Source organism: Rattus norvegicus, chromosome 7 (assembly GCF_021556685.1).
Source record: "Rattus norvegicus strain SHRSP/BbbUtx chromosome 7, alternate assembly SHRSP_T2T, whole genome shotgun sequence".
Lineage (NCBI taxonomy): Eukaryota > Metazoa > Chordata > Mammalia > Rodentia > Muridae > Rattus > Rattus norvegicus.
The window spans coordinates 116,809,003-116,836,898 of record NC_141540.1 but is presented as its reverse complement, the minus strand read 5'-3'; the positions used below and the strand labels follow the sequence as shown (position 1 = coordinate 116,836,898).

Genomic DNA, 27,896 nt, shown 5'->3' with positions numbered 1-27,896 from the left:
AGACCAGTCAAGGCCCAGATCTAATGTCCTCCACCATTGTGTGGACGCCCGGCACACATTCCCACCCCCAGAAAATATAGAGGCAAAGGTCACACTGTCATTTATGGCGTCAAGCAGCCTTCTCCCTCCCCAGATTTTAAAAATAATCACACCGGGTATTCTACAATGGAAGGGGAGGACAAAGACGTTCTTCACATCCCCAATGGGAAAAGTCGGAAGTGGATAGTGAGCCTGCTTCCTGCTTCAAAGGAAAGCTGAAGTTTTGTTCTGTGACCTCACAGGAGGCACCACATTCCTGGGCCGTCCGATGTCTTCTCTCACGGTCCAAGGTCTGCATTTCCCTCCCAGGTATATACCTGTCCTCCAAGGATGGGACAGTGGAGGCCTGCAAAGGTGTGGCCTTTCCCACAGGCCCAGGAAGATGAAATTATCTGTGAAGGGGGATAGAGCCCTGAGCTGGGACGTAGATCTGTGGTGGGGGTATCTTACTTGTGGGAGGCTTTGGTCCTCCCAATTGGGGATTGGGACAACAGACATGGAAACAGCTGAAGCAGCCAGCGGCAGGCACACAGGGCCCCTTGGCAGAGTCTGCATCTTGCAGTAGGCAGGAGGCAGAGCTGTGGGACATCTCACATGGACCCTGCTGGATGTCATTATGAAATCTCAGGTAAGGTGCTTTGGGCCACATTCCCACTAGAAGGAGTTAGGGGCTCCTATTGGGGTCCAGCACCTCCTACCCAAGCCCTCTACTGTTGGCAACTCTGATCACCTTGAGGAGGGCAGGTTCTGCTGAGCTAGGGAGAGACCTTGGTGGATTATCCCTGTCCCTCCTTTGGGATCCACTGTGAGAAGGGAGGGAGGAGGTCCTGCTCAGACCTCAAGCTGGAGACTAGGACAACGCTGGATGACTCCCGAGATCATGGAAGCCATCCCACAGAGAACTGAGTGGGTCAGCAGCAGGGGTGTGTCTGTACCTCATCTTGCCACCTTGAGCTTCCAAAAGGCCTCAGTGGGTTGTCAGGACAGCATGCAGGGCCCCCAGACTAGGGCCCAGAATGAGGCAGAGATAGGCAACTTGGTTCATGATGTCCCCAGCTGGGACAGAGATCCCCGTGCTTCTGCATACGCCACTCCCCCTGCCACTGCCTCAGCTTCAGCTGAAGCTCTAAGAACCCAGGGGTCTACCTTTCAGACCCTGACTGCTGTATACTGAGGTTCCAAATCCCTAACGTACATCTTAGGAGGAGAAACAAGAAGACAGGCTGTCTGAAGATGACCTTGGGGCGTGGGCTATGAGGTGGGCCCCAGCTTTTGCTCCCATCTCCCCCAGAGAAGTAGCAGTCACTGATAGCTTCCTGTCCTTCCTCGTGTACTAGGTGTCTAACTAGACCATGCTGGATTCTTCTCTGCACAACAGCAAGTTATCTTGGCCAGGGCCCATCCCTGTCTGGTAGCGGCCTCAGTGTCTGGCCTGGTGGGTTTTGTATGCTGCTGCAAGCCATGATCTTTAAGTGAATTGTTTTGTAAGAATGATTATTCCTTGCAACAGGATGTACCTAGCTCTAAAAGGAAAACCTTTGGGCAGGTTAAATTTAATAGCTACAGGCACACACAATGATTTAGAACTGGGTGGTCCTTACAATGGGAGTGGGCCCTGGACTTGACTAGTAAGGCCTGGGGTGGTGTCCCTGGTGAGAGGTACTGAAGCCCAGCTGCCTGCCAGTTTAGAAAAGCCTGCTCTTGAGTTTGGCTTCAGTTGGTCTCTGAGTCAATGCAACTCAAGGACTTGGGTCTTGGGGACATCTTAAAGCCACATTCAGTTTGATTCAACTTCACAGTTGGAGAACAGGTTCAACAAGATGCCCAATCCAGGGGCCAATTCAGTGGTAATTACTGAGGGGACTGTGTCTCCAGCAAGTGCTGTGCCTCCTGATCTCACTCTCGCCCACAGAATAAACTTTAGAGGTGGTATTTGAGGGCAATGTTACATTATGGAAGGGTTGGGCCGTCTGAGTGCTTCCATTGCTGTAAGGAGACACCATGACCAAGGCAACTCTTATAAGGACACCATTTAATTGGGACTGGTTTACAGGTTCTGAAGTTCAGTCTGTTATCATCATGGCAGGAAGCATGGCAGCATCCAGGCAGGCGTGATGGTGCTGGAGGAGCTGAGAGTTCTATATCTTGTTCCAAAGGCAGACAGGAGAAGATTGGCTCCCATGTGGCTAAGAGGAGGGTCTCAAAGCTCAGCCATGACACCTTTCCTTCAACAAAGCCACACCTAGTCCGACAAGCTCACATCTCCTAATTTTGCCACTCCCTGAGCCAGTCGGATACAAACCACCACAGAACCTGTCTTAGATAGGGTTTCTATTGCTGCAATGAAATCATGACCATAAAGCAAACAGGAGGAAAAGAGTTTATTCAACTTACATTTCCACAGCATTGTTCATCACTGAAGGAAGTCAGGACAGGAACTCAAAGAGGGCAGGATCCTGGAGACCAGAGCTGATGCAGAAGCCATGGAGGGAGTGCTGCTTACTGGCTTGCTTCCCTTGCCTTGCTCAGCCTTTTTTTTTTTTTTTTTGAAAGAACCCACTATCCAAGGGGTGGAGATACCCACAATGGACTGGGCCCTCTCTCATTAGTCACTAATTAAGAAAATGCCTTCCAGGTTTGCCTACAACCGGATCTTATGGGGGCATCAATTGAGGCTTCTTCCTTTCAGATAACTCCAGTCTGTGTGTCAGTCTGACGTAGACTAGCCAGCACAGGCCCATAGCAGTCCTGTACAATAAGAAGGACGAGGTTTGGACACTGGAGAGATTACAAACGGGAGCACTGGTGCCCCTGAGGTGGTGGCTCCTAGATGCTGGGTTTCCTTCCATGCTGCTTGGGAGAGTGAGGCTGGTGCTTGGCATCTGCAGCACTCTCAGAACCTTCCAGTGGATCAGTTGAGCAGGGCCTCAGGAATCTGTCAAGGGCCTTCAGTCTACAGTGGGATGCAGAGCTGACAGGAGCGGGCTGATGTGACTGCTCCTTCCTGCTGCAGAGAACTCAGTTTCCAGATGCCTAGCTGCCGGTCCAGAGTTCAAGTTGAAATCATCACTAACTTCTGACAGTCACTGTGCTTCCCTCCTTCCCTCCTTCCCTCCCTCTCCCCCTCTCCCCTTCCCTCCCTCTGTCCCTCCCCCCTCTCCCCTTCCTTCTCCCCTTCCCTTTTCCCCTCCCTCTCCTCCTCCCTCTTCCCCTCCCTCCTTCTCTCTTTCCCTCCCCTCCCTTTCCTCCTTCCCTCTCTCCCTCTCCTCCCTTCCCCTCCCTTTCCTCCTTCCCTCTCTCCCTCTCCTCCCTCTCTTTCCTGTTTCTTTTTGTTTGTTTTTTGTTTGTTTGTTTTTTATTGTTTTTTTTTTGAGGCAGGGTCTCTACATAGGCCTGACTTTCTTGGAACTCACCTTGTAGACCAGGCTGGCCTTGAACTCATAGAGGCCCACCTGCCTCTTCCTCCTGAGTGCTGTGATTAAATTAAAGGTATACACCACACCCCACTCACCTTGAGCTTGGAGGGAAGTAGCCTAGCGCTTGTGCCTCTGGCCATGGTGCTGACTGTCGAGACCTTGGGAATGCAAACTGGTTGGGGTCATGTCCCATCTACCCTTAACCTGGAGGACCAAAGTACTTGTGAGGGGTCCTGGAAAGTGTGAAGTATTTATTAATCCCAAGAGCATGGCACGTAGCTAAAGGAGCTAGAGAGCAGAATTAGGCCACCACTCTGTCACCCCTACCCCCATCCCCATCCATTTCACCTACACACGGATGCCGTGGCCAATCAGAAAGCATAGAGTCAGGCAGTGAGAGCCTGGACTCTGTCCCAAACTCCATGAGAGATGTAGGCACCTTTTTGTCCACACTGCTTGACTTCTCTGACAGATGGCAACAGGCTCCAAGCAAGGCTGCTAACAGCAAGCACGGCCAGGCTTGCCCATTTTTTTTTCTTGAAAAGATATGAATAAATATCACCTTAGCTAGAGCACTCCTGACGGGCCACAGAAATGATTCCACCCAATGTACCTGAGTGAAACAGTGAGTTTAGGGGGTTTACTCACGGGACCATAAGTAACTCAGAGACAGGTAAGTCTCACCAAGACCCACTCACGAACGCTTTTTTTTAATTTTAATTTTATGTAAATGAGTACACTGTGGCTGCCTTCAGACACACCAGAAGAGGGCACTGGATCCCATTACAGAGGGTTATGAGCCACTATGTGGTTGCTGGGAATTGAACTCAGGACCTCTGGAAGAGCAGTCAGTGCTCTTAACCGCTGAGCCATCTCTCCAGTCTTGAAGCTGTAACCTTTGAGCTCTTAGCCTGACCAGCAGCCAGCTCGGCTGGTAGGAGACTCTCCTTTTCCCAGCAGCTGTTTCTGTCTTATATACTTGGGGTGGTGGTGGTGGTGTGGTTCTGGTGACTTTCAAGACGATCCAGAGACTTGTGTGTTTTGTTTATTTCTTGTGTCCTTCCTGCCAAATCCATGTATTGGTCTGCTGGAGGGGACATGGCTGGGCCTTGCCCCTAACTGTAGACCTTGGTCAGGTGTTCTCTATTTTAGCGGTTCCTTATCAGTTGAACCTTTCGGGCTCTCAGCTGCTTGTGCCCACTGTCAGCTTTAGGTTTCTATCGATGGAGCAGATCTTTACTGTCTGGCCAGCAGCTGGAGCTGGCCTTTTGAACACAGGGGCTCTGCAGAGAGACTCCAAAGCAGCAAGCACATGCTGTGCAACCTCAGATGGAGCCTTTCCTGTTTCCATGCACTCGCTGGAGTTTTACTAATGTAAGACTGCATCTGTGAATCTTTCCTGGGTAACTTGACTTCCAGCTTGAATACGTCCACAGTTAGTTGGAGGCACCTAGCGGCAGGGAAGGTCAGGGTTATTCTTGGATGCTTCTGACCATTAATATCTCTGGGAGGAGAATCTTCTGGGCACAGAGACAGACTCACTCAGAGAAAGAGCACTCAGAAAACTGCCCTGCCACCTGCTGGCCTGCTGGGACCTGGTCTGTTTGCTAACATTCCCTGAGGATGAAACGACTTGCTACAGACCTATGCCCTTGCAGGTGGACTTAGCCAGGACTCTTGTGCCTAGCCATAGCCATAAAGCAAAACCTAGATCCTTTAGGTAGGTTGGGGAAAGTGCCTGAGCATCCTTCTTCTGTTCCTTTAGTGCCTTGCTCTAACCCCCAAGACCGTGCCTTCTGGGTCACTTTTTGCCAGGTGATCCAAAAACCTTTTTGTATGATTCATTTTTAGTTCCATGTGAAATGTGGGCTGTCACGGGCTCCTCCGTCTCTGCTGGCTGTGCTTTGTCTGTTGTCAGCTCAGTCAGCCCAAATCACCAGCCTGGCTGGCATCCCTTCCTTCCCCGTCATGGTGCCTTGTCTGTCTGCCAGGGCTCCTAGCTACCCACAGCAGGGATGGTCCTCAGCTCACCAGAGCAGAAACCGAGTTTACAGGAAGGCTAGCAAGCAGCTGTGGTTTCTCCAGGGAAGGCAGGATGATGGGCAGCCAGGAATGATCCTTACAGACTCAGGCGCTCGCTGCTCCTGGATCCTCAGACGAAGTATGCTGCCACCCTGCTCTCTGTCATGGCCGCCGCCTTCAAGTCTGCAGCACAGGTGTATTGACACTCCTGGCACAAGGGAGGCTGCAACTATGGGTCATGGGGCCCCTTCTCCCCTGGCACCTGTGATGAGTCTGTTTTGGGTACCACCCACAACATATTACTCTTCTGGGTCATTGTTGTGTGTGCCAAGGATTGGGCAGCTGAAGTGACTGGTGATTTATTCTGAATTCCAGAGTAGGGAGTCTAAAATAAAGGTGTTAGCCAGGTTGCTTCCTCTCTCCTTGTGTGTAGATGTGATCTTTTTCCTATGTTCTCACCACATCCCCTGAGTGTGTCTGGCTGTGTGTCTGTCCATCCGTTCTGATCTCTTCTTATTGGATTGAGATCTAAACCACGTCTTTAAAGTTCTGTCTCCAAACACAGCTGCACTGAGCCTCGGGGAATCAGGACTTCAGGATATGGCTTTCAGAATACAATTCTGTGACTGCCTCCGTTCAACACTCACAGTAAGAACAAAGGTTAGGAAATGCAATGTTAGAGTTAAAATGGCGATGTCGGGAATGGAGAAGCTTGTAGCTGACTGTGAGATAGACAACTAAAGCTGACAAAACAGGAAGCAGGGGGCTCTGGCCAGTGTTGCTGGGTCTACAGAAGCTCCTTACCTTGAGGAGTAATTGCGAGGCACCCCTGGATTCTAATGCAGCTGATTGTAACACACTGAGTAAGGTTGCCTTCTAAAATGTTGCCACCTAGTTCAGGAAGGAGACCATCCCTGAAAGGGCTTAGCTATGTGTAATCAAGAACGAGTGTAGCTACATTTTGGTAGCTGTGTGTCAGGGTTAGCTCCATAGTGAAGCAGAATACCAACACCAGCAATACCTATAAGGTGGACATGTTAGCAATGGCAGCCCAGACTAATGGTATCAGACAGACAAGGACGCTAATTAACAAGGCAAGTTAAAGACCAACAGGAGTCTTCACAATGTGGCCACTCTCCTGAGTGTTGTCTACCTGGTTGGGCCAGGAGTACAGGCATGGAGCTTCCCATTGTTCAGAGAATTGCCCAGTCTTGATAGATGTCAGCCTTTGTCCAGTGTCGGGCGTAGACCTACACTAAGCTGCAGACAAGCAGCTCTGTGAGTTTCCTCTTCTCTTGGGCCCCTCTGGGGCTTTGCTTGCTTTTCAGATCATATTAGAAAAGAAGGCTGACATTCATTAGCTGTGCGTTTGGGAAATTAAAGAGCGATGCCATCCAAAGCAGGAGGAAAGACAGAGATGAAGACAGCTGCAGAATTTAACAGAGTGGGAGGCGGCTGTGTGTGTGGAGAGCCGGAGGCTGCTTTCTTGTTATAGGCAGATCCCCTGGTTGGAGACCTAGGAGCTCAGGACTTGGAAGAGACTTGGCATGTTGATCATCTGGACACCAGAGACCTGGCATCTTCCCATTTCTCTGCTCCACGTCTGGTCATGTTGGGTCCATCTGGAACAGAGGTTTTTGGTTTTTTGGGGGGCTGCCAAGGATAGAGATGCATCTTTGTGTGTGTTCTGGGGGGAGGGGCACATACTTTCCAAAGATTCCAGAGGACCCTTCTTGAGAGATCCTCATATTTCAGGAGGTCAATAGAATCAGGAACCCACTGGATCCCCAGCTGAGGTCAGAAAGGTACCTGGTGATGATCCCAGACAGAACCCGCTCTCTGCCAGTGCAGGGGCTCCATAGGTCACCAGGAAGGTCACAGAGTTTGCTATTCATTAGATAGGGTTATTGCTCAGTAATTATGCCCAGATTTCAATCAGTTCCTTTTGTGCTAGGTGGCAAACTTAACCTCAGGAAATCCCCAGGGTTCTTGTTCATCTCTGGAAGGCTAGGGTGGTGTGAGGCATCAGGAGGCTTTTCAAGTTCCGAGGATGCACTGAACATGAGCCCAAATTCTAGGGATGACAAGTGGTTCTGCCTACTTGTCTCCTCAGATTCCAGGTACTAGATCCTCTGCCTGGGGAAGGGCTGCAGTCGAGCTGGATGTCGTGATGGTGGAGCTGGTACAGCTGCCTGAGTAGAGAAAGGGAACCTGCAGGAGGTAGCTGGGGATGGATACACTTGGCACTTCCAGCACAGGCAAGTGTGTCTCCCTCACATGTCACTCCCCGATCTAGGCCCCGACGTCTTCCTCTTCCTTGGAGCCTAGGGAAGGGAGCCCTGCCCTCAATCTGTGGCTCCAAGACAGGGACCCTCAGCCTTGGGGTCTGACTGTGCTGGAGAGTTGAGGCCTAGGCAGTTTCTTCCTCCCCTGGTGCAGGGAACAGGGCTTGCTCTGGCATAAAAATGGCTGCCATTTTACAGACACAAAGAGATAAGGGGGACATGGTGCAGGCTGGGGTTGAGGGCAGAAGGGTGTTTTCCTTCAGTATGTTGATCTGGTCCCATTGTTTGGGAAACTGTTGGGAGCTCCCTAAGGCTTGAAGGTGGCCTAAGCTTTGCTCTCTGAGTCTAGACCCTCAAGGGACAGCCCACAGGTGCTGCTCGGAAGTACTTTAGGCTTTGGTCTGCTTGGGCGTCAGCTCAGTAGGAACACCTACTATTCCCTGGGGACCACTTGATGCCCTCCTCTACCGGCCAGCCTATGTCAAGCCCCAGCATAAGGAGACACAGGGTCTCAGAGTGTGTGGCCAGTGGAGGATAAGGTACTGCCAGCCCTTGGTATAGCTACATGAAAGCTTGCATAGACCCTTCAACGCCTGCTAGGGCTCTCCTAGAGCATCCCTGTCTGTTCAGCATCCCCCACCTTCTTATTGGAGGCATCTTGATGCCCAGGATGGCATCTCCCCTGGTGGCATTATGTCTAGGTAATTTCTCTTGGACCCCGAGTGTGGAGTCCAGGCTGAGCCTTGTCCTGAGCTACTCCATATGGTGTAAGCAGTGGGTTTTTTTTTTAATTAGTCTGTGCTTTTCCATGAGAGACCAACTCTGACCCTAAAGCTTGGCTTTGGGGCCTCCAGCACGGTTTGTTATCCAATTCCTACAGAGCATCTCCCCTTCGCATCTAGTCTTCACCCACTCTCTGCCCACCTCTGCTAGCTTCGTGTTGGGCCTCTTTAGAACGCACCGAACTCTTTTACAGCCTCATTAATCCTCGATGGCCGTTGTGTAACTGTCATTCACACACGTACGGAGGTATATACATTGCGTGAAGTGGAACGTGTGGCCTGACAATTATTAGCAATTACAACCGGACCAAAAGAACCTGCGTTAGTGCGTCAACCGGCTACCAAGGGGAATCAGGCCTACTTGGTAAGTTGGAGTCCACAAAGCATGACTCAGCCTAAGACCTGGTTCCCAGCACCCATATCAGTCAGGTCACAATCCTGTGTAACTTTAGTTCCAGGGGATCTGATGTCCACTTCTGGCCTATGAGGGCTCCTGCAGCCAGCCACATGTGTACACATAAACTCATGCAGACACATGTATGCAGATATGCACTTGTGCTCTCTCTCTCTCTCTGAGCGTGTATGCGCACACCCATGCAGGCCTGGGCACAAAAGCACACGCACAATAAATGAACAAACAAATAAATGACTAAAAATACCGATATAACTTAGGCGTTTGTTGTTAGTCACTGCATTCTGACACAGACACGGTCAGATAAGGTTCATAGAAAGGAAGTGAAGATGAACTCCATTCTGAGGAGTTCAATAAAGATCACCACAGCCTGAAGGAGGGCAATGAGCCCATAGGCCCAAGAAGGAGCTCCGGAAGGAAAGACAAAAAGAGCATGACAGTGGTCCTGAAGGGAAGAGCTGTGGGTTTCCCTTCTCCCCTGAGGTCATTGGTCACCAGCCCAGAGAGACAAAGGGAGCAGAGTCGATGAGCAGTGCTTCAGGAGGTCTGTGAGTATGATTAGTAACAGTGACACACCAGGACACTTTTGAGAGACAGATCAACTTTACTTGGGGTGAATCAAGGCTTATATAGTTTTGGGGAAGGGGGCAAAGGTCATTGACTAAAGACTAAGGTTCTGAGATATCTCAGTAGCATGAGGAGGCATTCCAGGAATCTCAGGAGTTAGCGTTTCAGGTTCTTCTTATGGGGAGAAAGGAAGCTGAATCTGTAATCTAACCTGGGCTACGTGTCATTCAGCAGGTATAAAGTGTGGGTCTGCAATCCTCCAGGGTAAGAAGGGGAAGCTGACAAAGGAAGTCTGCTATTTTGAATCGAGCTCATGGGCTTTCTGGTAATGTCAGACTTCGACCTCAACAGCAGGACTTTCCAACAAAGAGCCCTAGCTCCCTTCCGTTCCCAGTATGTGAGGAGAGTTAGTGTTAAATATTAGGCGGCATGACAAGCCCTGAAGGGGCAGACAAATCCTCCAGTTCCCTCAGCTTCCTTCAGATCCAAGAAACAAAAGGGGGTTTCTTCCTTTTATGGATTTCCAGGGGAAGGGTGCTCCATCCCACATGACCCAGCCTGTGTGCTGAAGCTGGGAAGGCAATGATAGAAGAGTAAGCTATCACTCAAGGCTGTCTTGATTCTGAGGAGTGGGGAGGAGGCGAACCCTGAGAGCTGTAAGGTCACTCACACTAGCTTATCCACTCTGCAGAGGGAGAGACTGCAGGGGTGGCAGCCAAAGGGTCTGTGACATAGCATGTCTATCTGTGTTTCTGATAGTGTTTTCCTGACACTGAGTTCCTGGTCTTTTACGGCAGTACCAAGCACTCAGATGTGTGGGACTGGCTGGAAAGGCTGGAGGGGCCCACAAACATAAGTGTAAAGTCCCAAGGAAGGGGCAGGAGTGACGGGATGAGGCAGCCTGGGAAGAAAGTGTAGGTAGCTCTCGGCCAAGGCCGCCCAGGCTTCCACCCCCAGGCTCCCGAGGAGCGGGGGAGAAATGAGCAAGAGGAGACACAGGAACTTGTGAGCCCCAGGGCAGCCTCTGGCAGCGAGCCAGCCAGCCTTGCTCACAGCAAAGGAGCAGACCACCTGTTCTAGAGTATCAGCAAAAGCACAAAGCCACCAAGGGGGTGGAGCCTTCCTGACAGCACTTCCCACCTCCCTTGCAAAAAACCCACACTTGCAGCACAAAGGGGTCTTTTGCCTTGAGGTGTGGAAGGACAGACAGAAAACAAGTTTCTAATAATGGTGATGATAATAATAGTAATGATAATAATAATAATAATCATCATCATCATCGTCGTCATCATCATCATCATCATGAATGGACAGTTACTAGAAAGCACCATGCATGTGTCTCCTAACTCCATAAAACTCAGTATCTTCCCATTCAGGAAACATCACTAACTTGTACCATATGGACATCTCCTCCTGACAGCTCTGGGCGATCAGCAAATGCACTTTGAGTGACTCACAGCCTATGAGGGAGAGAGTCCTGTCAGTGGCACAGATACCTGCTGATGGAACACCTTCCTGTCCGCTTCAGGCACCCACTCTAAAGGTTGCACATGCACACACCAGCTAAGGTAGGGAACTTCCCATGGGCCACTGCTCCATGGCTGTCTGGATGCACTGGTCCACGACCCCTCCCCCAGGTTCACATGGCCCAAGAAAAGAGCATATATGTTTTTCCTCAGGAGGTGCTGGCACATAGAAATGCCAGTGTGCTGCTGGTAGCTACACTTGGTGCAAGGAAGAGAATGCCAACACAAGCCACTGATCCTCATGCTGGCATAAAAAAGACAGGACACGTATCCCAGGGGAGGGGGACCCTAGAAGAGGAGACAAGGACGGAGCAGTAGGGGAGGAGACATGGGCTGTGGTCCTGCCGATGCACCTTGCCCTGGACTTCCGGCTTTGTAATTATATGGACATTTTTACACACACCCTAAACATGGTAGGCTAAAAAAACCCTTGAGCTGGGCAGAGTGATGCGTGTCACAATCTGAGTTCTTGGGAGGCGATGACAAGGGAATCTGGAGTTCTGAGTTAGCCTGAGCTACAAGAGACCTTGTCTTATCACACAAGACCTTGTTTCAGCTTGCATGTGCACACGGGTATACACGTACACACACACACACACACACACACACACACACACACACACACACATCTCAAAACAACAGTAGCAAAAATACGAAGCAAACAAAATTATCCCTCCCCCAGCTGTGTGTCAAGTTGGTAGAACTTCAGAGAAACAATAAAATAGAAAAAGACAGTGGCCTCGGAATGTGGCTCTCTGAAGGTCTATTGACCTACAGACCAACCCTGGCGCTGTCCCTGGTTCTGACACGAGTGCTGAGCGGCAACTCCAATTTACCAGTTCTTTGTATAAAAGAGAGGTCCGGGGGTCTGAAGTTCGTTGAGATAACTGAACTGTCGAGAGCACTTGTTAATTTTGAAGGGAACTAGGGTTTGATTCTCAGCACCCACATGGTGCCTCACAATCATCTATAGCTCCAGTCTCAGGGAATCTGACGTCCTCTTCTAACCTCTGTGGGCACACTTGCAATTCCAGCACAGGGGAAGCAGAGACAAGGATCCCTGAGGCCAACTGGCTACCAACCTATTTGGTGAACTCCAGAGAGGGAGACTTTGTCTTAAAAATTAGTGCCCTTGCTTTTCAGCCATGGCAGCCATCTTCTAGTAAGTCGCCAAAATGATGATCACAAAAGGAGAGAGGAGAGACACTCGGTCTATGTTCTCTAGGCCTTTAGGAAACATGGAGTTGGTCCTTTGGCCACACACATGCAAATCTACAAGAAGGGTGATGTTGTAGACATCAAGGGAATGGGCACTGTCCAAAAAGGAACGCCCCATACATGTTACCACGGCAAAACCGGAAGAGTCTACAATGTCACCCAGCATGCCTCAGGCATCATTGTAAACAAGCAAGTTAAGGGCAAGATTCTAGCCAAGAGGATCAATGTGCGGATTGAGCACATCAAGCACTCGAAGAGCAGAGACAGCTTCCTGAAGCGGGTGAAGGAGAATGATCAGAAGAAAGAGGAAGCCAAAGAGAAGGGCACCTGGGTTCCGCTGGAGCACCAGCCTGAGCACAGAGAAGCCACTGTGGGGACTAACAGAAGAGAGCCTGAGCTGCTGGAGCCCATTCCATTTGGATTCACGTTATAATGTACAAAAAGGAAATAAAGGACCAGGATTGCAAAGTGATAAAAAAAAATCAGTTCTCTCTCTTTCTCTCTCTCTCTCTCTCTCTCTCTCTCTCTCTCTCTCCTCTCTCTCCTCTGTCTGTCTGTCTGTCTCTCTCCTCTCTCTCTCCCTCCCTCTCTCTGTCTGTCTGTCTGTCTGTCTGTCTGTCTGTCTCTCACTCAGTTGCCCCCGCTTTGGCTGGCTTGGAACTCACTATGCAGATTCAGCTGGCCTGGACCTCACAGAGATCTGCCTGCCTCTGCCTCCTGAGTGCTGAGATTATCTTCCATGCCCAGCTCAAGATGGACAGTTTCTGATTAGCTATACCCAGGTTGACTGCTGACCTCCACAAACATGTACACACACACATGCATCCCAGCATGAACATATTCACAGACAACTGCAGACACATAGCAAAAATAAATAGGTAAAAACAAACCCTGGGCCATGAACACACAGTCCTTTGCATGGTCTTTCACAGAGTGTCCCAGGCAGGGTCAAGACCCACTCACTGTCCTTGCCACCCCTATGGCCCTAGAAACAGCAGTATGAGCCAAGCTAGGTCAGTCAAAGCCACTCCCTGAGGGGGTGGGCTGCCCAGGCTAGAGGGGGGCTGGGTCACATCTTGGCATTTCATTTTTAAAAGTCCTTTCTTCTGCTAATCATGGCTACCATTGTTCTTGCCTGCAAAAATCCTGGTAGGGAAAACCAACAGTCCGCAAGCATCAGGAGGAAGTCAGAGTAGCCTGGAAACCAGGTTGGGAATCTCGTCTCCCTGGCAACCAAGTCCAGCCTGGGGAGAGCAGGTCTCCCGCTCTCCATTTTCCGTGCTCCCAAGGGGCCAGCCTTCCCCTCCTTAAGCATGATTCTTTCTCCATCCTAGCCTCCTCCTGTGCGCTGCCCCCACCTCAGCTCTTGCATAAGCTAGCCCTTACCCACCTGTGTTTTCCGGTGTGGCAGGCAGATTGCCTTCAAATGTAGGGGCTTAAAACAGCAAATTTGCTTTCTCTGGTGCCTGAGGCAGGAATCCAGGTGCTTTGTAGGGGGCTCTGGACTGTGATCTCAAATCAGGCTAGGGCTTCTGACCCATCTGAAGGCTTGGCCAGGCAAGGTCCACTCCCAAACTCACTGATGTGGCAGGCGACTACATCAGGATTAGGGCCAAAGCCACAGTCTTTGTGACTCACTCTTGAAGGTGCTGTCTTTGTCTCTATATTTTAATAAAGCAAATTCATTTTGCTTGGGCTGAGAGAGGGCTGAGGGAGATCACAGGTTGAGAATGTCTGCGGGTGGTGTCTGGGGAGGTTAACGTGCAAGCCCACTTCACCACTCCCCTAGAGATTAAGATTTGGGGGCCCAACTCACCTTGGGCTCACAGGTACTGAACAGAAACTTGACAGAGGCTTCCATCCTGGGAGTGGCCTGGCTGTGGTGAGGAAAGTCCCCATACCACCACGGACCCCTCTCAGCCACACCATTGCCTGTGTGGAAGTCCAGGGTCAACTGATAAAGGAGGGAGAAGCCAGTCTTTTAACAGTCCTCTCCCTCTGCCTCATGAGGGGTAGCATAAAATAAGAGATAGAGGAGCCACGTCTGGTTAAGGATGGCCATGACTGGATGCTGCCCTGCCTCAGCCCATCCTATGGCCCCTGTGGTTTTCTGCACTATACAGCCTGAGCCCCTGCTCCTCCCCATGTCTTCCATGTCTTTCGCATTAGGGAGATCCTGCCCACACTCTTATCCGCCTCCCAGGTGCTCTTTTCTGCCATGCACACCACAGCAAAGAGCCACCTCCCTGTTGGCTTAACTACCCCAGTCTGTCTTCTTCCCCAGCACAGGAGTCCTCATAGACATGACACCAGTCTTCTATGGCTGCCACAGGGAAGCCTCGTGCTGGCTTAGCATGAGAATCGGATGGTGGAAGGTGGTGAGGGTGAGACCACACCTGCTGAGGGCTACCATATCTCATCCTCAGCAACCCCACCCCTGCCCATTGCCTTTTGTGACCAGGGAAGACCAGAACAGACCACAGAGAACTCTGGTGAGTCTCCATCACTAGTGTCCTGCACTACACAGGAGTCTCCAGAGAGCAAATGGGTGTACAAATACGCAGAGTTATTTTAAGGAAGGGGTTCACTTGATTGTGGGACTGACAGCTCTAACCCCTGCAGGTGGGCCAATAGTTAAGAGCCCACAGGAAACCATGCCCAGAGCCCAGACTGGCAGGATTCCCTCTTGCTCAGGCAGCCTCAGGCTTCCCTTCTATTTAGACCTTTAGATGATTAGATGTGTCCCACCCACACTGTACTTAGTCAAGACGTAACCATTTAAATGTTAGTCTGTGGGCTAGTGAGATGGGCCAGTGAGTAAAGGTTCTTGCTGCTAAGGCTAAAGTTGAACTCTAGGACCCACATGATGGAAGGAGAGAACTGACTCCTATAAGTTATCTTATGACCTCTGCCCTGTTGTGTAGCAATTTTCTCCTAGATAAACCTCTACCATAGAGGAAAGCTGGTTAAGACACAGAACTTAGGATATTGTAAAGGGAGGTTAAATAGTCTTTCCTGTAGGGAAGCTCTTCAAGTTCAGGAAATAACCAACACAAAGGTGTAGAGAGGATTTTGGTTTCTTCACACACACACACACACACACACACACACACACACACACACACACACACACACAGTTGAGAGAGCAAGAAGGAAACAGGGAGAGGGAGAAAGAGGTTGTAGGAATATGCTTTTGTTTTAATCCCTGGTGTGGGGTATGGAGCTGCTTTAGATTGTCCACAGCAGCTGACTATGATTTGCCTCATGCTCCAGTAAGGGTGTGAGTTGGCCAACTGTAGATAGTTTCTGCAAGTATATGATGTTTGGAATTCTGGAGACTCTTGGAAGCTAGAACCCAGAGAGGGACTGTAGCTGCTGCTACGCTTTCTGCTAATGCTGCTGGTTGCTGGTTGCTGGTTGCTGGTTGCTGGTTGCTGGTTGCTGGTTGCTGGTTGCTGGTTGCTGCTGTTGTAGTTTGTTGCAGTTTGTCAAGTGCACAAAGAGAGAAGGAGGAGGAGAAAAAGGAAGAGGAGGAAGAGGAGGAAGAAGAGGAGGAAGAGGAGGAAAAAGAGGAGGAGGAGGAGAAGGAAAAGGAAGAGGAGGAGGAGAAGAAGGAGGAGGAGGAGAAGGAGGAGGAGGAGAAGAAGAAGAGGAAGAGGAAGAGGAAGAGGAAGAAGAAGAAGAAGAAGAAGAAGAAGAAGAAGAAGAAGAAGAAGAAGAAGAAGAAGAAGAAGAAGAAGAAGAAGAAGAGATATCCTAATGGCAAAGATCAAACTTGCCACAAGGAACTTGATACATCTATTCAGCAGAAAGTAGTCTGATGATATCGATTCTACTTTCTCCTCTAGCTTTCTTTCACGCCTACCTAGTGTTAGGGGTTGGAAGGGTGGAACAGGGGTAGAGAAGGGTGATACAGAAAGGAACCCAAAAAGTAGTCAAAGTCTGGTTACACAAAGGCTTCAGGAAGTCCCTGAAACCAACCAAAACTCACTAGAACCCTTATATAGCAAGTGGATATAAGCAGCGAGGACTACTGAGACCCACCAACCAAGCCACCTGAAGAGACAGAAACCCACTGAGCTGCCTGGAAGAGACACTCTGCAACCTGTGGATGTGCCTGCAGGCTTTGCAGTGTGTTCTTGGTTTCCAGCTTTCTTGAGTTCATAGCCTATGTTAGGATGGGCTTTTGGTGAAATAGCTGTCCTTGAGCCATTTCTATACTGTAAGGGGTGTCCATATTTCTCTAAGTAACCCTAAAATGAGTAAAACCCATTTGTTCGGCAAGTCAGACTTTGGTGGTCCTTACTTTGGTCTTTTGTGGGCTCTCTGTCTGGGGCAAGTAGATATTTATATCTCTCCTGTCATAATGTCACACAACATACCACAGTCATGGTACCCTGTGGAGAAACCCTGCTAATTAAGGAAACAATCTCCCATTGTGTTTCTCTTGAGCTCAGCACAAAATGAAGGACTCCCTTTACCAGGAGGGCTTCTCCCTCTCTGGCCTTGTCTGGGGAGTCTGAAATCCCCCACCTTCTACCTGTGGAAAGTTATGTAGCCTCGGTAAGATTTTGGGCTCAGCTTCCTTTCTCCTGATAAGAACCTGTCCAGCCAGCCCCTGGAATTTCTGGAATGCCTCTCCATGCAGATGAGGCATTATCTAGTACCCTAAGCTGTAGCCAATGATACTACTCACCTGCCTAGAAATCCACCTGCCTAGAAAGAGCTATCTCTTTCCTCCAATACTATATAGCCCTTGATTAATCCCAATTACAGTTGAGCTGCCTCTCTGAAACTGATCTTGGTAGTCATTTCTGTCACACTTGTGGGCTGTCGGAACCCTGATCTTAGACTATGTTCCCTTTGTTCACGTGGGCTGGTGGCCAGCAACCCCAGGGAGAAGAGAAGACCACAATACCCCCCCCACCAATAATAAATAAATAAAGTGTAATAAATGTTAATCTGGCTGAGTCCAGTGGCACTCATCTGGGCTACATAGACTTGAGACTAACCTGGGCTACATAGCGAGACCCTAGGAATAATGGGAAAAAAAGAGAAAGAAAATGCTCTTTCTCTTTTTTGCTGGCTAAATGTTAATCTTATCCACAAACACCCTCACAGACACATCCAGAATGATGTTTGGCCTACCATCTGAGTACCATGGGCCAGCCAAATGTCACATAACATTAGTTACACACTCTCCTACAGGGATTTTCTCATAGCTAAGGTGGTACACAGTCCATGCCTTACACTGTGACCCCCATGCCCTACGCTGTGACCCCCAAACCACAAGGGTTCTGATATTTGGTCTGTCCCTATCTCACCTCCCTGTAGATTGAGTCCTAGGCTCTCTGTCTGCCCACCCCACCCCACCCCACCCTACCCCACCCCAGCCCACCCCACCCTGCCTTCCTTTCTGCCCTGAATCCTTGGTATCTTTCCACTTCCAGTCTTTGCACATGTTGCCTGCCCCACATGTGGTCCCTTCATTGAGAGCTGCTAGTGGTTGCCCTGGAAACCTTCCTCTGCATCCTGAGCATCTAAAGGAGTCTAAAGTTTATCACTCACTTAGCTGCTTCTTACCAATGCAGGGTCTTGGATCCCTTACCCTAGAGCACCCTCCTGATTGGCATGTGCTGCTGTCCAGGGCTCCAGCTGTCTAGAAGCCACTTGCAGGTGCCTTTATTGGCACAGGATGACTTAGATTTCCCTTCTTGTAAGCCAGTTCTCTGTTCACTTTTGTATATTGGCCTCCCTTCATCCTCCTCTCCCTTCTTAAAGCATATTCTTTAAACGTTTATCTACGGAAGAGTGGCTAGTGCTAAAACTCTCTGAATCTTATCTGAAAACATGTATTTATTCAAGCTGTAAGACAGCATTCTAGCTGTGGTGTGGCCTGCTTATAATCTTAGCATTTGGAGGGCAGAGAGGGAGATCAGAAATTTAAGGCCAGTCTGGGCTATATTGCAAGTTCAAGGCCAGACTGAGTTACATGAGACCCTATCTTTAAAAACAACACCCAAAGTCCCCTCCAAACAAATACAGAATAAGCAATCAAAAACTTTGAGTCAGTATACTAGCTTTCTTGTTGCTCTGACATAAAATATCTCCATAAACAGCTTAAAGAAGGGAAGATAGACTATGGTTCACTGTCTCTGAGGTGTCTGTCCATGTTGCTTGGCACCAGGCTTTGGGTAGAACATCAGGGAAGGAGCGTTTGGTAGAGGTTGTTCTAGCTTCTTGACAGGCAGGAAGCACAGGGACAGGAAGGGACAGGGGCAACTCCACAGGATCTGTCACCGGTCCTCATTTCTCCATCCCTAACTCCTAAAGTTTCCGGAAAGACCCCAATGGCCACTGGCACTTGGGTGGTAATCTTTATAACCAAACATAGCAAGCGGAGTGGTAAACACTGGATCCTCAGCACTACAGAGGCTGAGGCAGAAGGGTGGTGAGTTAGTGGTCAGCTTGGGCTACCCAGCATGACCCTGTCATAAGAAAACAAAACCAAAAGAAACAGTTCAGTTGATTAATTACAGTTGTGTGTGTCTTAGGGGTACAAGGGAGCCTTTAGATACACAACACATTGTAGAATAATTAAATGAAGTCAATCAGCTTTTCAACCTCTTAGGTTTTCAATGAAGACATTTAAAATACTTTATCTTAGTAATTAAAAAAATACATTGTATTAACCATGGCCCTGGGCTGTGTAACAGATCTTAATAACTTACCCTCCTGTCTAAGGGAAATTTTGTCTCTTGGAGCCCAGCTCCTGGGCTTGATTATTTCATTTTTTCTCTGCTCCTCAAATGAGATCATGCACACATTCCCTTCCTTAACGTCCTGGCTAGCATTGTGGTACTCCATCTTTTTTTGGAATCATCATCCTAATTGCTGTCACATTACATTTCATTATGGTCTGAAGTAGCATTTCCTTGGTAACCAGTGATATTTAGTATTCTTCTGCAAACCGGTAACTACCTGCATGCCTTTTTTTGGAGACACATTTAGTTTGATCCTTTGTTGATTTTGAGTCAGGCTGTGTGTTTTTTTGACACTAAGTCATTTTCTAGACTTACGGTTATCCGAAAATTTGTTTTAGACTTAATTTTTAGAAAACAGTGCATAAGAGTTAGGTTATTTTCCCCAAACACCGTAAAGATACTAATTCACCCTCCTTGGTTTTGGTTGCTCTGCCTCCAGATTCTGTAGAATTATCTTCATCATTTTCTAGATTTTCCTGTCTTTGGTGGGCTTCATTTTTTGCTGTGTTGTGCTTAGGTAAATTGTCATTTGTTAGTTTGTTTATTATACATCAGAATCTCTACCAACACTTACCTTTCACCAGTTCTGACTTCTTTTAAATAAAATGTCTCTAAACACCGTCATTGGGATTTCAATTAGATTTTTCTTAGCTCTCTGCACACAATCTTTTGTATTTCTTTATGCTTCTAAACTTATTGGGTGTTACGTCCCTGATCATTTCTGGACAGGGGTCCTACCACTGAGCTATCTCCTCAGCCTTTCTGGATGATTTCTTCAGATTTGTCTTCCAGCTCATAAATTCCTTCTTTGTCTGTGTCTAATTTGCTGGCTAACTCCGTGCTGAGGTGTTTTTTTTTTAAAAAAAATCATCTTTATTAGGATAAAACACATCACATACCGTAAAATTCATTCTTTATTGAATACATTTCAGTGACTTTTAGTGTACCCATCACCAGAATCTAATTTTAGGGCATTTCATTACTACAAAATGAAACTTTTATCACTTCCCTTATTAGTCATGTCCCAAGTCAGTCATCCCCCTCTGTCCTTCATACTTGGCTAATCTTTCTGTCTTTGTTGGATTCTTACATTTTGAGCATTTCATATAAATAAAAGGATGTGACATGTAGGGTCTTTGTTGCCCCCACCCCCACCCGCATTATTTTTCAGTGATGGCTTAGTTTCTTTCAAGGCCCCCATTGGTCCTTTGTCATGTAAGTGAAGTTTCTTTGAGATAAACTCGTGGTTCAGTTTGGGGTTACGGGTTCCTTCTTCTGTATGTCTTGATAAGCACATCAACTTCTAGGGTTTAAGTTTGTTGTTGGCACTTATCCCTGTGTGAGTCTTTGGTTTGTTAATGTGAAGGTAAATCTAGGCAGGCCACTGGCTTTTTTAGTCTGCGGTCATGATGAACAGGGTTCATGGACCATCCACTCCCCTCCGTTTCCACAGAAAACACTTGCCTAGAAGCCTCACCAGGCCTCTGCCCTGCAAGACTCCTAGGCTCAGGCACTGCTGCTCTCACCCTGCTGTTGGCAGGCTGGGTCTGGGCTCCACAACGGCATTGACTTATTTGGCAGAGAATTGTGTATGAACTAATTCTTACCCTCTGCACTCTCTTCATCTAGATCCCTTCTTCAAAGTGTCTAGTTCCTCTCTTCCTCAGCACTTGTGAATTACTCAAGTGTTCATGCTGTTTGATCACCTGGTGACTGGTGTAAAATGGGCAGGAGGCTCTGTGTGTGTTCTCTTTACCTGTAACTGAACACTGAGATACCAAGGCGATATGAAACTATCATGTGCACCTATCATGTGCTCTTTACATCAAGGAGAAGAGACTGTGCGGTCAGATTGACAGCCGATGTTGTCACATGTAGCAAAGACCTGGTATTAGTGACAGTCATTTGTCTGGTGTGAGGTTCTGAGGTGGGGGTGGGGCGAGCGGGCAGAATCAAGGTCTGCTCACTGCTTTTCCCAGGGCCTGGGGGCTCTGAACCTGAAACCCCTTTCCTCCTGTGTGAAAAAAGAGGGAAGGTAGCTGTGGCTTACCCAGAGCTCAGGAGGGACGAAAGGACAGGCGGGAGCGGGAGTGCAAGGTGTGAACCTGGCCAATCATCCTATACCCCGGACCAGGATTGTCATCTCTGTGTGTGGGTGTGGTTGGTGACAAAAGTCCCTAGGGCTGAGTTGCCGGTGGGCGTCGTCATGGGCACTCTTAGGAGTAGAATTGGCTGAAACTACAGGACGCGAGGTGGAGGTTGGGGAGGGAGGAGCCCCAAGGCTGGACGTCTGAACCCCACGGCCCCTACCCCTCCACTTCCCTCTTTCGCTGTGTCTTTGTGCATTTTGCTTCCTTTAGCAGCCAAAGCTCTTCCGAGAATCTGCTAAGGGACCTCGGCCAAGCAGAGGGGGAGGATCCTCCCACGCCGGGTAGGGAGGTGGACAAGGGTGGGGGGCTGCTGCAGCGGGAGCGGGAGACCTAGAAGGGGAGTTGCGCGCGGACGAAGGGCGCCAAGGCCGGGTAGGGCGACCTGCTGCGTGGCCTCCAGCCCTGGGCGCCCCCCGCCCCGCGCGTCTCCCCGCCGCGCGCGGCCCCCGCCCCGGCTCCGCCCCGCCCCTCGCGCGGGGTCCGCGTCTGCGGCTGCGTTCCCCGAAAGACGAAGCTGCGCCCCGGTTCCGGTCCGCAGGGAGACCGAAGGGCATCGCTCCCCGCGCCGCGCCCGCCGCTGAGCCCCGAGTGCGGACACCCCAGGGATGTGAGTGCGCCCCCCACCCCGAGGCCCGCACTCCACGCCCCGATTCGCGGTGAGCGCCGAGGCGCGCGCGCGGGGACCAGGGGAGGGGACTCGGCGCGGGGTTCCCGGCCCCCCAGCCCAGGGGTGGGGACGAGGACGGGGACGCGGCGCGCACCCCTCCCCCGTCGGCAGGTAAGGTGCGCTCCCTCCTCCCGCTTTTCCTGTCCGGACGCACCTACTGCTCCTTGGGGAGAGACGACACCCTCCCCACGCAGGTGCAGGGCGAAGGCTGCGGGGACCTGGCCACCTCACGGGAGAGGGCAGACCTCTCCTCCCTGGAGGGGAGGCAATGATGGTGGATGCTCCCGGTGATGGGTTGGGGGTGGGGCATTGCGAGCTCCTGGACCTCCCACCCCCCCCAGACACCCCGCGCGCTTTTGATTCCTGGGGGGTGGTTATATCCTCAGGCCAGAAAAGGAAGGGTCCTTGGGGTTGGATCCTCTGACCGAGGCTATTTCCCTCCAGGCCTGCGCCCCAGAGGACCCCCGCCTGCAGCCCCCGCGCCTCTCTCAGGCCCTATCGGAGCATGCTGCCTGCAGCCATGAAGAGCCTCGGCCTGGCGCTGCTGGCCTTGCTTCTCTGCCCCTCGCCCGGTGAGTCGGGGGCCTGCGGGGAGGGGTCATGTCGCGGGGAGCACCACTTTTATATGTCAGATCCAGCCATCCGGGGCTCTCTACACACCCGAGGGCATCCAGTGCCTTTCCACCTTGCTTCTAGTACTGCGCAGATGTCCCTCAATCTCAGAGATCCACCGAGCTTCCTATTAAGTCGGTGAACCTTTCCTGTGTTGAAACCTACCTATCTTTGGGGGTGCTGTATTCAGGAGTAAGAGGACGGGGGTGGGGGAGGCAGGATGTGTAGGTACAGCGTCAGGGTCAACCTGGAGGCTCAATCGAGTCTTGTGGGAGCGGAACTCTTCTATGGGCATGGTTCTGCCACGATGACTGCAGCAGATTGGGGAAGAAGGGGTGTAGGGTCTCGCTGTCCAGAACTGGGTTCCCCCTGGTCATCCCTCTTTCCGTGCCCTGCCTAGCCCATGGCCTGTGGTGCCAGGACTGCACCCTGGCCAATTCCAGCCATTGCGCCCCGAAGCAGTGCCAGCCCACTGATACCGTTTGTGCCAGCGTGCGGATCACGGACCCCAGCAGCAGTAAGTCTGGTGAGGGGGCGGGGCTACTGAAAGCTAGATCTAGGGGAGAGGTCAGAAGTGTCCTCTGAGTTCCTCTTACCTGGGACAAGAGCATGACTTTGAGGCAAGACAACAATGGCTTCTTCCTTCCTGGCTCCAAGGCTCAAATTGATCTGGAGGGTCCTGGGTTCTAGGGAAGGGACAGAGCTCAGGTGGAAGTGGACCTTAGCCCCTGTGCTTTCCTTCTTTCCCCCAGGCAGGAAGGATCATTCTGTGAACAAGATGTGTGCTTCCTCCTGCGACTTCGTTAAGCGCCACTTTTTCTCAGACTATCTGATGGGGTTCATTAACTCTGGGATCTTAAAAGTCGACGTGGACTGCTGCGAGAAAGATTTGTGCAACGGGGCATCAGCAGCGGGACGCAGCCCCTGGGCCCTGGCTGGGGGGCTCCTGCTCAGCCTGGGGCCTGCTCTCCTCTGGGCTGGGCCCTAAGACCCCTCCCTCCCTCCTGCTGGGCTTTGGAGCTTGTCCCCTGAGCCTGTTGCTGTCCCTTCCCAGCCTAGCCTGGCTGGGGCAGAGACAGCAAGGGCTTGGCATCAAGGTCTGAGGCTCTCAACCTCCCTAGATGTGAGTGAACCTTCTCCGTTTCTCCACCAGGTCCATATCCCAGGCCGCTGGATATCTCCAGGAGTCCAGACATCCTGGCAGGAAGCTGGGGTGGGGGGGAGGGGGAGGGCGAGGGACTCTGGGACTCTCCAGGTTCCTGAGGGGAGGGAGGTCAAGCCAGGGACAGCCCAACAGCCTGGCCTGAGGGGCATTAACTACAGAGAAATAAAGTCACTTCTGAGTCTTGTGCCCGGGTCTGAGCCTGGGTGTTGGAGGTGGGGCATGGTCTTGGTAGAGAGCAATGGCCAATCTAGGCACTGAGAGATCTGACAGATAGGGGTGTGGTCAGGGGTTCAGGGTTGTGGGAGTGTATGGTAAGACACCTGAAGATGCTCTGATTGGGGTTGCTTGGGGCTGGGAGCTTGGGAGGGGACAGTTAAGGAAGGTGGGGTGAGAGTTGAGATGGACAGGATGACAATGTGGGGCTGGCGGAGGGGGGGGGGGGAGTCGTGAGAAGTTTTCAAGCTCACCACCAGTGTAAGATTGCTCCTCGATGCATTCCCCAATGCACATGGCCAGTCTGGGTATGCGCCTCCCCGCAGAACACAGTCAGTGTCTGCTCTTCTGTTCACAGTCACAGGTGCCTGCACACACAGGCACCAAAACATTCTCACCAGTGTCCCCAGCGCCAGCGTGATGTGTCCAGGGTCCAGATGCACATTCCCACCCTTCCTAGGACGCACATTGGCCCAACGGCGGACACCGCTGCTCCTGCTCAGCTCTCTATGGGTGGCTAAGGGTCCTGGGGTTGCTTAAGGTGGAAGTCGAGGTCTCATTTCCTGGACTCTGTTCCTTCACTGGATATCTGCACCGTCTGCCCCACTATGAGTTGGGGTTCAGCGTGGATGGAGTCCTAAGGCCTGAAGATGCTGTTTCCCATGCAAAGTGGCAAAGGTGGGAGAGATGGGGAAGACTTGTATGGGGAGGTGAGCTATACTGGTCTTTCCATCCCAGCTGGTGGTCCTCAGTTTCATCCCTGAGTCCACCCTGCTTCGCTGCTTGCCAGATGCTCACCCCGTGATGCTCCAGGAAAACCCCAGGCATTCTCTGGGGCCTGAATTTTGGCCAGTGCTTCCCCCATGTCACCTGTGGCTGACCCAAACCCATGGTCACCGATGGTTCCTGGACCCCCCAGAAAGAGAACTAGTTCCTGTAGGATCTAGCCTTGACATTATTCCTGGGAACTGTGCTTGAGTGACTGGAGTAAGGCTCAGGCGGGTGACTGGGAAGGGGCAGTCCCTGTCACCACTAGTTGCTGATGTCTGCAATCTGTTGGACACAGCCAAGGACTTGTCCCTAGATGCTTGGTTCCTTTTGCATTTGCACTTTGCCTCAATTGACCCTTCTGCCCCGTCCCTCCTTCTAAAGCACTCCTTGTGCCTGGTGACTAGGGACACGGAGCACAGTTGGTGCAGGGCAAAGATGTATGTGGAGGGAACAGGAAGGCTGGGAGTAGTGGATGCCTGGGAGAAGTCCGAGGAGCTTCTGGAAAGCCAAGCCGCCCACAGGAGATGAGGAGACTGTATGCGCCAAATGTGTTGTCTTAACGGTGTTTAAAAAACGAACAGGAGCAAGATTCTCTGGCCTCACTGAAGAAATACATGAAGAGAAGAGGAACTCTCTTGACGTACCCTTGAGGGGATTCGGAGGGAGGGGTAACAGGCATAGAAGGCTGGGCCCCCTCAGCAACCTTATTTGAGTTACCAATGTTCTAATCTCAAGGAGAGGTCCATGGCCAGCTTTGGTATGGTATTGGGGTGCCTTCCTCGTTGGTGACAGGTACAGGCTTTCTGGACATAAGTGCTTCCGTGTCCCTTGCCGTGCTTTCTTTTTTTAATTATAGTTTTTATTTGCTGTATTGTGAATGTGTGTCATGGCACACACATGAAGGACAGAGGACATGGGGGGAGTTAGTTCTTTCTCCTTCCATCATGTGGGCTCTGAGGATGAAATTCAGCATCGGGATTGGTTGACAGGGCCTTTATGGACTGAGCCATCTCATCTCCCCTCCTGGCCCTTTTTGCTAGGAATCCACTTAGCAACCTCCTTCCAGGGAGTTAGACTTGGTGTCCTGTGGGTTTTCAAGTTCCAACTTGTCCTGGGGATGGGCGGCTCTGGTTTATTTAGCCAGCCCTTAGACTCAGAGTTGTCTTCAGATTTCTGTCACTGGCTTTGGAGGGTCTATCCTTGTCCTCCAGTGAGGGGCTGAGGTGATCAGCTATGAAGGGTTGGTTTGAGGAATGGGGAGGCAAGCAGAGAGGAAATTTCAGGAGGCTTTAGGTTCTCTAACAAGGTGATGAATCTGTCTTGTTTAGCTGTGTACTGTCAGGGGTTTCTGGATAAAGGATAGAACCTTGCCGACATCCCATCTGACAATATGTCGGCAATGGCTGAATGTCCTTGAGGCCCTTAGTCCATGTCCCTTGAGGAGTCCCGGTTTCTTCCTGCTGACCTTCCGTGCCAGCATTGGCCTCTTCCTAGCATCCATGACTCTATGTAGGTCTGGCAGTTAGGTGGCCACTTCCTTGTCTTGCTCTGTGGTACCACATGTGTGCTATACTGAGGCTGGAGGCATTGAGGTCTATCAAATTCTTGTACAGCCTGGGGCTTCCTGCCTCAGAAGCTCCTCTGTCTTCTTGTGAATCTGTGCTGTGTGTTCTTCAATGTTGACAGGCTTGGTAGCTGCACCCAGACATCATCCACCCGAGCTTCACTGTAGCAGGAGGGAGAGGGTTGTTCTAAGCGGCCACTGTCTTTCAGTGTCATTTATGAAACAACCCAATCTCCACACTGACTTAAACCATGACCTTTACAACACGATGCATTTTTTACCTAGACAGGATGCCCAAGAGTTACCATGTCTCTGGTTCTGGCACTGGTCTTGGCCATGCCTTTTCAGTTGGGGGAAACATTTTAATGGCTCCTGAGGCAAATGACCTTTGTTATTCCTCTGGAAACATTGCCACTTCTGCCCTTGATTCTAATATAGGTGAAGTCTCCCATATCCAGAGTCTCCTGTTAGAATCTGTTTTAGAGTTTGCTCTCTGGGGTCTGAAACTGGAGTGCAGGTGCAATCCTCATTCAGACCTATCAGGGCCTCCAAAGGACTATGTAGCTTTCTCCACATGGGCTGCTTGCCTCCCTAGGTGTGAATTGATGGGCTCTCCATAGCTTCTGTGGTAGTATAACGATAGGCCCTTTCCTTTGAAATCCAGTTTGTTATATTTATGTGAGAGGCTGATGTTTTTGGCTTTCTGGGTTTTTCCCCCCGTGGGTGGTTGGTTCATTCGGTAGGAGCGAGCAAATGAGATCTACTGACCAATCAGGGATAGGCCCTGAGTCCCCCAGCTTTTGTGCCTCCAGAAACCTAACTTCCCTTTGCTCCTCTAAGAGGAGTTGCTTAGAAATTTCAAAATAGGGAGCATGTAGCCAAGTGGAGGGGGTACACTGAGCAGGGACATTCCTGTTAATGGTACATCCCAAGGTCCCAGATCAGAGGGAGGTGATGCTATGATGGTGGCCCTCAGGCAGCCCCAGAAGGGCAGGTTGGAGGAGTTGACAGATACAACAAGGATGAAGATTCTTTTGGCTGATGACCATTGGGCTCCTACAGGTTTCCACAGATACCTAAGTGACAGACATGATGGTCTGCTCTCCCTACCCTCTAGCCACCACCCTGGGAAGACAACCTTGGTGTAGTCTGCCTTGGTGAATAGCTAGGTCTGGAAATAAAACAGCAGGAATCCCACCGCCATATTTCTCGTTTAGCTGAGTGGTGTCCCTGCACACACACTGTCAGCATGCTCTAATGCAGACCCCAGCGTATGCCTGATGCTCAGGCAGAGAGGGCTTAATAGGACGGGGCTGGTGAGTTGAAGGTGGAGTCCAGCAGGGATACTTGCTGTACCAGCTATGCAGCCCTAACCCTGGGATAGCAGACCCGAGTCACCTCTCCCAAAGTCAAACCTGCTCACAGCCTCTGAGCTGCCCACGGGAGTTGGAGCCAAGAGGTGTGGTTTTAAAACTCTGCAGTGGGAAGGTGGTATCCACGGCACTGAAGCTGGCCTGATACACAGAAGAGCTTACAGCAGTGAAACAGATGCAAACCACACTACCATTAGCAGGAGAGGAAACCCCCTCCCTGTTTCTAAATTCATTTCTGGCCTCACTGAGGGGTCGAACCACGTGATCTCCGAATGACGACGCCCAACCTTGACTCCAGTTTTCCTGCTCTTTTGTTCAGTTTCTATGTTCCTGGCACAGAGCCTTTGCAA

At 50.6% G+C, this 27,896-nt stretch overlaps 1 protein-coding gene and 1 pseudogene across 7 annotated transcripts; both read left to right on the top strand.

Annotated features, from left to right (window-relative positions):
- Positions 1-319: 319 nt before the first annotated feature.
- Positions 320-23,811, top strand: Ly6h (lymphocyte antigen 6 family member H). Of its 7 annotated transcripts, none has more exons than XM_087556511.1 (5): positions 21,217-21,462; positions 21,720-21,788; positions 22,293-22,420; positions 22,861-22,977; positions 23,213-23,810. In XM_087556511.1, coding segments are annotated over exons 2-5 (483 nt in total). In that variant the 5' UTR covers positions 21,217-21,462; positions 21,720-21,786; the 3' UTR covers positions 23,449-23,810.
- LOC148004855 (large ribosomal subunit protein eL21 pseudogene) lies at positions 6,171-12,784 on the top strand (annotated as a pseudogene).
- Positions 23,812-27,896: the final 4,085 nt, after the last annotated feature.